At 34.5% G+C, this 11,867-nt stretch overlaps 1 protein-coding gene and 1 long non-coding RNA gene across 2 annotated transcripts; one reads left to right on the top strand and one right to left on the bottom strand.

The window, feature by feature from the left end:
• The first annotated feature begins 650 nt into the window (after positions 1 to 650).
• On the top strand, positions 651 to 2,307 carry LOC149733218 (uncharacterized). The gene is made up of 5 exons (XM_089880446.1): positions 651 to 862; positions 916 to 1,075; positions 1,130 to 1,188; positions 1,275 to 1,411; positions 2,095 to 2,307. Exons 1-5 carry the CDS (start codon positions 715 to 717, stop codon positions 2,305 to 2,307), a joined length of 717 nt encoding a protein of 238 aa, XP_089736572.1. The 5' UTR covers positions 651 to 714.
• On the bottom strand, positions 1,772 to 2,341 carry LOC149733217 (uncharacterized). The gene is made up of 2 exons (XR_016385237.1): positions 2,213 to 2,341; positions 1,772 to 1,949 (listed from the first exon to the last, which is right to left on the bottom strand). It is a non-coding gene; the product is annotated as an uncharacterized LOC149733217 (long non-coding RNA).
• Positions 2,342 to 11,867: the final 9,526 nt, after the last annotated feature.

Here is an 11,867-nt window from a genome sequence, read left to right as displayed (position 1 = left end):
GTATCTTCAGTAATTCAAGAATTGGAAAAAAATTTGATAAAGGTTCTTTAAGTATTCCTGCCCCTAATAGCTTGGCAGGATCTGACATTAATGTTCCTTATTATTTTGCTGCTGATGATGCTTTTCCATTGAAGACTGGAATTGTTAAGCCATATCCAGGACGGCACCTCAGTGAGGACAAGCAAATTTTTAATTATCGACTGAGTCGTGGAAGAAGAGTTGTAGAGAACGCTTTTGGTATACTTGCCGTAAGATGGCAAGTATTCTATAAAATGCTGAATTGTGATCCAGAAATGGCACAGTGTATAGTACAGGCCTGTGTGGTTCTTCATAACTTCCTACAAAGTCCACGTCAGGTAGGATCTCATATTTATGGGGATCAATTTGATGGAAATGGCAACACAGTGAATGGTAACTGGAGACAAACTATTCCTTCAACTGTGAATATGGATTCACTTGGACATATTGGCTCAAACTTTTATTCCAGATATGCAGGTTTTTACAGAGATGAGTTAAAAAAATATTTTTTAAAAGATGGCGCAGTTGCATGGCAGTGGAGTAGGTAAAGTTTAGGTTATGTTTGCTGTTTGTATTTACTATTTTCTTTAATTCAAGTTGCCAGCTTTTGAAAAATTGGAGTGCTTTTACCATCAATTTCTGTTTTGACAGTTGCTATTTCTTTTCACATTACGTTTTTCTAGAAAGTAGTGCAGTATGGAAATTGAAAAAAATTTTAATATGAAGCTTATTGACCTTGTTTCTCAAGCTAATCTTATTTACAACCCATGTCATCCAGAGCATAAAATTAGAGGCAAAACAGATTCTGCATGGAGAAACATTGCCCAGGAATTAAACTCGACAGGTAAGTTTGCATCTTATTACAAAAATAATTACTAAATTTATTTTGACTTTCAGTTGACCAGTGTCAGAAGCGTTGGCGTACGCTGCGAACAGCGTATGGCAAAAAGCACAAAAAAAATACAGAAGCTCCAAGTGGGTCTGGTACCCTTCCACCAGAGAGATGGCAGTATTACCACCAACTATCTTTTTTGGATAGTTATATAAAGCATAGAGGGTATGTGAATGGTATGTGGTAATAAAAATATTTATTGTTTTTCTGTTTGTGTAGATCTGTAGACAACTTTGCTGATGGCAGTAGTTCTACTCAGTTTTTTTTGGACGACCCTGGTCAGTATGTAAAATGTTTATGTATAAAATTTTGTGTTGCTCGTAACCATGAAAGAAGTTATATTTTTGTTTTATAATATTTAAAGAGGATTCCAGCATTGAAAGTACCAGAGAAGATAATTCCTTTTCTTCTGATTCTGCTACTGCACACATGCCTGCAAATGCAACTCAACCAGAAGAACCAAGTTGCAAAAGGAAGAAAACAGACAAACAAAAAGTACAGGTACACGTACACTCAAACCTTTAGGTGCGAGATTGTTTTTCGTAATTTTTCACTTTTTGACCAGGTCTCACTTAATTGGATTTTGCTAGACCAAAACTTTCTTCAAGAAGTTTGTGCAGTATGAAATTATCTTCAAATTCATATTTTTTTGATGACTCATCATTAAATTGATGATGTCATAATAAATCTTAGATTATTGAATATTTCAGAAAAGAACAGAAATATTAAAATATAATGTATTACAAACTTGATCAGTATGTAAAAACCTTCCTTTTGATGTATGATTTGTAAAGTTACCTGAGTCATAAAGGAAAAAAATTACAAAAACCTTCGATATGTCGATTCTAAACCACAAACTAATTGCTGTGTAACCAAAATTTATTGACTTTAGTGAGGTTTCTATAACTTATGGGCTGTTATTACTACAATAAAACCAACAATACACACAAATTCAATAACCAAAATCACTTAAAGTCTTATAAAATCATCTTGGAAATGTGTTAGGAGAGTTCGCTGTGTCTTAAGGATGATCCACTTCCTGTTTATTAAAAAAGTAGGACTATTAAGTAACTTGTGATAGGATCTAGCCATCTGGCTCCGGGCACGTCCAAAGGGTTAAGCATATGCTTTAGTTCATGATATTATAAATAAAAACCAAACTTAGTAATGTTTTTGTTTTGCAGACAGAGATGCTAAGTTATTTGAGGCAAAGCTCAAGTCATCTTGCAGAACTCCAGGAAAGGAAATTAGATAGACTAGACCACTTTGGTAAATTTGTGGTGGCACAATTAAGAGAAAAACCTGCAGAGCTTGTGGAGGCGTACATGAAGGAAATAAGCAGTCTTCTTTTTGCGGATTGTATTTTGGAGCTTAATGTTGCACAACAGTCCACTTAGTTATTGTCTGAGTATTTCCTTTAATGTTATTTTTATTTCGTTTTAATAAAATTGAAAAATGATAAAAAATACATGAAGTTGATTTTTTGTGAGGAAATGTTTGAGGTGACACAAAAACCTTGCAGGTGTGCGTATACGCCCGGACAGCCGCGCAAGAGCGCCGCAGACTGTCTGGGGATTTCCCGGCCGCAGCCGCAATTGTTTCCAGTGTGCATCCTGCTTTACGCTTTCTTCCTCTCCACATCCACCACTCTTTCCTGTTCCACCGCTCTCTCCAAAGCTTCTTCCATTTTCTTTCTGTGTTGTTTGAATGAAATCTTGATGATGCAGAATAAAGAATCACATGCATACAATTAATATTAAACTTACCTCGCATTCTGTCTTGCCATAAACTAGGAACAAAAAATGTAAGTCAACTAACTTAGATATTGGTATTTATATCTAATATAACTTACTTGATGGTATGGTACCCATCTGGAAAGAAGTTTTTATTAAAGGGTATGGAATAAATATAATACAAAATTAAAAATTTACCTCTTACATTGTGGTATTATTTTCTTTCTGTGAAACATATACAATTATCAGAAACATAAAAGTTATGTGAGTACTGAAGGTCGATGGGTTCCACACCATGAGCATTAAAAGCGCTGACAGAGAGGAATTGTTGGCCGGTGAAGAATTTACTCACAATTACAAAACTGCCTTGTAACCTGTTTTTTTTTACAGTGGCATACAGACAAAAAAAGGGAGCGACAAAGCAAGGGATTCTCTGTAAGAAAAATGAGGTGGAACTTTTAGATCACATTTAAGCATCTTTATTCATATACCAATTTTTATTTTTCGGTTGGTATGCACCTTTAACAAACACCGGATACTAATATTAACAAAAGGTATTTTTTTTGTTTGAAATTTTGCCGCTTTTAAAGAGAAAGACGTCACAAAACCGCAGCTGTGTTCTAAAAATCGCCTGGCATCAGCGCCAGTGTGAACCCGACTTAACACAAGCTTAACATACAGGGGCAGTTTAAGCATGATTTAGCAAGCATTCAAAATGTGTATCTTAATATTTTGTCTTTTTTATTCTGTTAAAAATATGTTGTATTCATTCACACCGAATTTTATTACTTAACAGCAGCAAGCCCCTTTGACGTTTGCCTTCTCAGACTGAATATACTGTGTTACCTTTTTTTCATATCCTGTCCTACTTGTTGTAGCAACTAAAACTCATGATTTACTTTATATATATTATCTTCAGTATAAAATTTGAATAAAAGATTAGAATAACTAAATATTACTTACCTTTTTAAAAACACAAACTTTTTGAAGGAGGTTAATCTAAAATAAATACTAGGCATTAAACTTGCTATCAGCTTGAGTCGTCTCAGCTTGAAATGGCCTGACCTTCTTTTTACATGCTTATCTTCTTTTTCTCTGCAATTACAAAGTAACGTTACCAATACAGTATCACTTTAATATGAGTTACACTACAAACTTACATTTTAAAAGTGTAACGTTACCAATACAGTATCACTTTAATATGAGTTACACTACAAACTTACATTTTAAAAGTGATGCCGTGGCATTTTTCAAATCGAAATGACATGTTTTTTTAAATAATCTCTATAAAAAATGGTTCTAAACGGGAGTTATTAACTTTGCACAACACGTACCTCCACACAAGTAAATATTAACTTTTGCACAACACCCCCCACACAGGTAAAATGTTAACTTTTGCACAACACGTAACCCCACACAAGTAAAATGGTAACTTTTGCACAACTACCCTCACACAAGTAAAATTTTATAATAATCTCTATAAAAAATGGTTCTAACGTGAGTTATTAACTTTGCACAACACGCTCAGCTTGAAATGGGCTGACCTTCTTTCTACATGCTCATCTTCTTTTTCTCTGCAATTACAAAGTAACGTTACCAATACAGTATCACTTTAACATGAGTTACACTGCAAACTTACATTTTAAAAGTGATGCCGTGGCATTTTTCAAATCGAAATGACATGTCTTTTTAAATAATCTCTGTTATTAACTTTGCACAACACGTACCCCCACACAGGTAAAATGATCATCCCCCCCACACAGGTAAAATGTTAAGTTTTGCACAACACGTACCTCCACACAAGTAAATATTAACTTTTGCACAACACCCCCCACACAGGTAAAATGTTAACTTTTGCACAACACGTAACCCCACACAAGTGAAATGGTAACTTTTCTTTTGCACAACTACCCTCACACAAGTAAAATTTTATAATAATCTCTATAAAAAATGGTTCTAACGCGAGTTACTAACTTTGCACAACACGTACCCCCACACAAGTAAAATGATCCATTTTTGCACAACACGTGGGAACCGTCAAAATCAGCTGATCGATTAGAAAAGGCTGTGACGTAATTGATGCCGTGGCATTTTTCAAATCGAAATGACATGTGTTTTTAAATAATCTCTATAAAAAAATGGTTCTAAACGGGAGTTATTAACTTTGCACAACACGTACCCCCCCCCACACACACAAGTAAAATTTACGTTAACTTTTGCACAACAAAATATGCTGGCAAATTCATATGCTTTGGTGTTGTGGGTGGAGAAAAAAGCAAGTGGTCTGGAGAACTAACTCGTGATGGATCTAACATATAGCTGATGCACATGGAATGCAGCTATCGTTTGCATTTTTATTTCAGCCCTAAGATCAACGAATCCAACCATGAAGTCGGTGGTGGTATCATACACAATATTTTCCTTAACTGTAGGTAATGTACGAAATCATGACTATATATAAAATTAGAAATAATAATAAAAATATTTACTTTCATTTCATCTAGAGACAATAAGAAGTCGTTGATGAGACTGCAGTTTTACAGCCTCCAACTTCAACTCGTGCAACACATGCTGTTGGATACCACGTAATGTACTGTAAAGATTCCTAAAATAGTATTTTTTACCATTTAGAACTGTTCCAAATGAAAAGCAACATGAGCATTCTTACCTATAATCATTTAATGTTCTAAAACTGGGTAGTCGGAGCAAACCAGACTCCCGCTGGTCCTCGTAACAACTCGTACTTTTAGTTTCCAGGCTTAGGCAAAATCTAAACACATAAATAAACGAATGTCTGTAAACTGTATTCCTTTTATATTAGTAGCTTTACATACTTAATAATCTCTGGGTAATAACGTTCACCTTTTGTTTTGCTACCATAAAATTTTATCTGTTTTTTCCAAAACCGTTTATAGAAGTCATTAACTTCCTGCTTGTCACAGGCTAAAATTAAAAATGCTGGTCAAAGGGTGAAAGGTTATTTATTTTACTGAAACTGTACCTCGGGCCATTAAATTTCTGAAATCGTTTGCTAAATCTGCCTCTACTTCAACCAAACGTTCTTCAGTTTAAAAGTTTTTTTTTAATTTTTGTTTTCAATTCAGTGATTCTGTCAAGTAACTGCATTTTAATTCAGCACTGTTTTTAGAAAGAAACATCAATAGTAAAAACCGAACATCTTTTTGTTCCAATGAGCATTTGATTTTTTCCTAAGGTATTCTTTTTACCTTCTTCTTGTAAATCTTTCTTCGGCTTGTATTTCTATTTATATTTTTCTCAACACACTCGTATTCTTTGCATTGTCCATCTTTCAGAAATATCTGACACTTTTCTGTCCTGATTAGAAATGTCTTTTTAAATGTAATGCATGATTAGGCCTACATGATATTATGTTCACTTCTGGAATAAATCTATTTCCAGAAAGGCTACTGACTTTGGTCATGTAATAACACATCCCGTATTTAGGTCACCCGCCAGGACACTACAAGTTCTGTACTAAAATACAGATTTCAAGGCTTCGGCACGATGTCGATAGAAACTGGAGCAACCCAACCATAAAAGGAAGCCAAAACTCTAAGATTTTTAAATAAAGTTTTGGTTGGTCATGACCATCTTAAAAAATAAATTAATGCTTTGTTTCTGTGTGGAGATTCAATGTTGGTATTGCTCCCATGCGAAGCTCTTTTCGTGTACCTTCTGTAAATGATGAAGTGAGTACTTCGCGAAAATTTAAAATTATATTATGTCAGACGGAAGAAAGCGTTTTTCGCTTTTTACTGCGTCTCGTTTATACAGGTAGTTAAAAAAATTTTCGTTTTGAAATCGCCGAATAACCTTTTCAACGTCATGCCCAAAGTTAGTAGACCAAGTTAGGAAACGGCGCTCGTGTCCGCCATTACGGAGCCCACAGAGCGTGAATCGCCCATACAAATGCATGGTCGGCATGTGTTTATTTAGTTCTTGTGAGCGATACAAAGCTAGAAAACACGTATAGCGGTTGTTTTAACATTTAAAATATAATTTCTAATATAAATCTTGTTATATAATATTAAATCTAGGAATTAATGTGAAGTAAATTAATATTTTGACTGGTTTTCGGCGTACAGTGTGGTTTAACAGGGTACTTTACGTTGGCGATTAAGACTAGCATCAATCAGCTTAGCGATTAAGACTAGCATCAATCAGCTTAGTTTACATAATAGTATATGATCATACCTACAAATCTACAGAGCCATTCTTTACTACATTTATAATCCAACATGAGTGGACATGCAGCTCCAAACTGCAGTACTAGCAGATAAGGTGTTCGCGTTTTCCGATTTCATAAAGACCCCTAACGCAAAAAAACGTAGTTTACTAATTCAAGCAGAGGACCAAAAATTGTCGGGTATACGTGTTAAGTTTGTGAGCCAAAAAGTAAAATCACGGCAATTTACATGCAAAACTGCAGCTAGATACACCAGTTTATGGTAATGTTATGCGTTTGTATTTATGGTAATGTTATTTTATTTTTTTTAAACATGTTCTTTTATGTTTTTGGTTAGTAAACCTGATGTTTTCTATTTTTTTACTCTTTAATCGATTGAGTGTTCAATAAAAGTTGATTATTTTTGTGAGGTTTTTATTATTGTGATAAGATATAACATTAGTAGAAAACCATTTTTACGCGCAGAAGTGCTTGGTTTTTAAAAAATCGCAATATTTAAACGAAAAAGAGCACCCAGCAATGATAAAATGCTATGCCGTGGGCTCCGTAATGGTGGCGACTATGACGTCATAGACGCGAGACAATGGATAACAAGACTCGTTGTTTTACAATCCGTTTCCTAACTTGGTCTATACTAACTTTGGTCATGCTCACAGCCGTTTTGCTGATTCGCATATTTTTTTTGCGGGACGCAAAACAGTTACCGTTGTTGTTTTTCGGACGACTTTTTTCCGCACTTACCTCAGTTTTCAATTCTAGCATTTATTCTTTTCTTTTGATTGAAATCAAATCATATTATATATTTACAATGTTTAGACTGAATTTTCAGATTTAAAACCACACGATGAGCGATTAATTAACAATTACTTTCCTCATGCACTTTACATAGCGGAAACACTGTCTGGTAGTTTGGCATGAAACGACGGCACGTTTTGTATCCGCACAACGATTCACGACTGAATCGAACTATTGGCATATTTAAAGGTGGCCGCATTAAATGCACTACTTTTATACTGTATTATCATTAATCGTAATTGAAACATTATTTTTAATTCAACATCATATGATTAATATTAACTACTAACATTACCTAATTACTGCGTGATCACGGTTTGTCAAAATTCATGAAAACAAACGTTTTACTCTTATACTGTATTATCATTAATCGTAATTGAAGCATTATTTTTAATTCAACATCATATGATTAATATTAACTACTAACATTACCTAATTACTGCGTGATTACGGTTTGTCAAAATTCATGAAAACAAACGTTTTTAAGCGAAGACAACGTTAACTTGTTTACAGTAAACACATGGGACAGGAGTTGTACAAAGCGTATTTACACATATTCTTTACCAATCACTCAATCCTCATACGTCATAAGTTTCATTAGTTATTACATGTATAAATACATTCTGCCTACTGCTCCACAGTCACCAATGGCGACTAGAACCCGTTTTGTTGGTTACTTCAGATTTGGTTTTGATCGAGCCTAGTCGACCGTTGTAGTAAAATGATTAATTAAATATAGCAGGGTGAGGGTAGATGGGACACCTTTTCATTTTGTTTTCTCTTTTCATTTGGTAGTAAACAAAGAACATTTAATGAATTATAAAAGCGTATCTACACGACTTCCACAGACCGTTGTTAATTGTTTAAAACACGATCAGGCTATTTGGATTGGGGTAGATGGGACACCTTTTCATTTTGTTTTCTCTTTTCATTTGGTAGTAAACAAAGAACATTTAAAACCGTTTCTACACGACCTCCACAGACCGTTGTTAATTGTTTAAAACACGATCAGGCTATTCGGATATGTGTTAAAGGTGTCCCATCTTCCCGACTCTACTATCTTATGGTAATTAGTTTAAAACGTGCTTATTCATTAGATCTGTGATCTCTTGTTAGTATATAAATATCAGTTTATTAATCATAAAGAGAGACGAGCAATCAGATTCAGTTTACCAACACAGAAAACCTACGTTTTGGTTATATTTTTTAGTAGACAGGCATTTGGCAACTTATGCAGCACACAATTTTATTTAGATTAAATTCTAAGCCACCAGAATTATTAAGCAAGCAAGTTAGGCATGGTCAATAAGTTTTTCGTAGTTGGATGTACTTCTGGCTATACTGCCAATTCAGATAAAGGTAAAAATTATAAATGTGTGCTGCATTATAAAATAAAGTTTCTTCATTTCATTATGTTGCTTCAAAAATGAAGAAAAATTTAAAGTGCGTCGACTGCAATGCCATTTTGGAAAAAAGATTCCGATGAGGGCCATGTTTATTCAGATTATACTGATTTGTTGTCAAGAGGTGGCGTGGCCTGACTTTGCCAACATCTTCATTGTTTGATTTTGTATCTGCTGGTTTCCTTTTATTGGACTCTGTTAACTGTATAGCTTCCCATCCAGACATTCCATGCAAAAACAGCCAGCCAGGCATGTATTGGACAAATATTTGGATAAGGGTACCATCTTTGCATGTTATGATTATGAAGAAGATCTTCAATCAGTAACATCATCAATATAGTCTTTAACAACAAACAGACATGTAACAATAATTCTCTCAGGAAGCACTAGTAAAATTTAAACAGAGACAAAGGTCCTAAAGTTAGACACAACACTTAAGTACGAAGAGAGACTATCGTGAGTTCGTTTGTATTGGACAGTCTTAATTTATGTGCTTAATGACCCATTTTTGGACCTCTAGTAAGAGCCTCTGTCCCCTGCTTTAACAAAAAAACCTCGAGTAGAAAATGGGTTATGAGCAGCAGGACAGATCAAGGCATTTAAGCACCTTGAGACAAAAGGGTAATGCTTGTGTTTATCCAATATCCTATATTGTTTTTAAGGACCGGTTTTAAATGTCCACAACGGACATATCAATTAGTTACTGCGGTGTTCTTTTGCTAGATATGTATAAGCTGTCTTAAACAAATTCTGTTTTAAGCCAAATACTATTTTCACTGAGCGACTGAGCCAATCTAAACTGTCGGTAAAACTTACTTGTATGCCGCAGGGTTAAAAGTAACTCCTATCTGTTCAGTCATGCTTAAACATAAAAAATATAAGATGTTGATAAAATAAACCGAAAAATAATATAATTTAACCGGGAATGGTAAAGAAACTGTTATTTGATGCAAAAACTACAGCCAGACAGCAAAATTCATTCATAAAACCGTGACGTAAAAATGTATTATAATGGGCATTGTTCGCGGCAATAGGCCTCTTATTTTGAGCAGTTTCGGTGTATTCTTGGGCCGTGTATTGAGTAGGCCATGCATTCCCCTAAACCAGTGATGGTTCTTAAACTGGGAGAGGGGCGCGCCCCTGAGGCCGCGTGTAAGACTTGTAAGCCGCGCGAAAAAAAACACAATTGGCGTGTTACAACAGTGATGTTCAAACGGGGATCTCGATCCAGTTCCGGTGTCGCAAAAAAATCGTTCTCATATTACTAACTGCGCATGCGCGCTAGTGGTGGTCACGTGATTAGCATTTTCCACGAGGTCGATGAAATATTTATTCCGCTTGCAAGATGCACTTCATTTTATATGTGCAAAATGTTGTCAGAAATGCCTATTTTTTTTTCGTTGTTAACGTCACTGGTAGATGTGAGATTCAGTTGGAGGTAAGTCTGTAGGCTTTTTACCGCTTTTGTGTTTATATTAGACCAAAACACCTATACTGTACGTCCGATTGTCCGAACGACCGAACCTTACAATTAAACCCAAAATCCAATCCAGGCACATCAAACCAATAAACAAAGTACTAAATAAACTGTCAACAGAAAAGATTAACAGAGAACATAAATCAGAGTAAATTAGTGTTTTAATATAATATTTAAATTGGAACAAAATATGATGATTAATTAACAGTTAATACAGTCCTATAAAAAAAATTCTGCCACAGTTCTAACAAAAATTTATACGTTAAGTGAGGTAAGCTGTTTACTACATTCATATTTGATGTAGGTAAATTATTGTTTTTTCCAGATGAAAAGAAGTCTGTCAAGGTTTATGCCACCCATTTGACCAATACACAAACAAATTATCGTCAGTACGAAAAGCGAAACAATGAAATATATGAAAAGGTAAAACAACAAATTTAACGCAATATATTTTTCCCCTGCTATATCGGAACCTCAGAAAAAGGTACTTAGCCCACTTCAAATAGAAAACAAAACAGTTTTTTTTAACTGACAGAAGGGCTGTCTTGGAAATTATCTTTTAAATTACATATCTATTCTTGGCAGACCAAACACAACTGAAGAAAAGAAGTCTCCTTTTGCAGAATGCACTTACTATGCATTAGTCTGTGGCAATTCGAGCACTCTATCTGAAATAAAGATGAGCACAGGTTAGTCTTAAAATTTAAATTATACCTAGGAATCTTACATTTAGTATGTTCTTCAGTGGAACAGGTGTTTCCCGGTTTATTATAACATATGTGGATGCTTTTTAATTTCAAATAAGTAATTAATTTTGGGATGTTATCTGCTGAATATGAAAGTGGTACAAACCTTGTTTTTTTTTATGGAACTTCTTTAATTTCACATGCTTCTATAAATGCACATAGGTTATTATTAAAGAACTTAAAATTTATTGGTAAACCCACCTTTTCTTTTTAGGAATGGCTTTAATATTGAAATGTTTGTTTTAGATTTTATTACTACTCCTTCTTTTTCCAGCAAACATTGATTTGTTTCAAACATTTCTTTAATTCTGTATGGTCCAGTCCAATCCTGTTCGAGTCGAGATCCTAGTATGGATTTGGATAGAATATTACCAAAAACCAAAACCCGAAATTTCCCAAAGTATGTGGGTATGTCATATGTGTAATGCAGGATTGTAAAAGTTGTAAATCCGGACGGTGATCGGATACTTTTATTGAAAATCCCGGCGTCTTATGTTTTACGTGCGTTTACAATCCTGGTGTAATGTGTGAATATATTTTTATTATGTAGTCTAATATGTATGATGCATTTGTTTGATAAGTTCTATAGGCTATAC

Source organism: Ciona robusta, chromosome 7 (assembly GCF_009617815.1).
Source record: "Ciona robusta chromosome 7, ASM961781v2".
NCBI lineage: Eukaryota > Metazoa > Chordata > Ascidiacea > Phlebobranchia > Cionidae > Ciona > Ciona robusta.
This window is presented reverse-complemented; position numbering and strand designations above follow the sequence as displayed.

Bases quoted from the DNA above. Each gene is read 5' to 3' on its own strand.
- LOC149733218 (XM_089880446.1), top strand. From the start codon at position 715: ATGGAAATTGAAAAAAATTTTAATATGAAGCTTATTGACCTTGTTTCT. The intron at 863-915 runs GTAAGTTTGCAT...TTTGACTTTCAG, and splicing joins CCAGGAATTAAACTCGACAG to TTGACCAGTGTCAGAAGCGT. The intron at 1,412-2,094 runs GTACACGTACAC...TTTGTTTTGCAG, and splicing joins CAGACAAACAAAAAGTACAG to ACAGAGATGCTAAGTTATTT.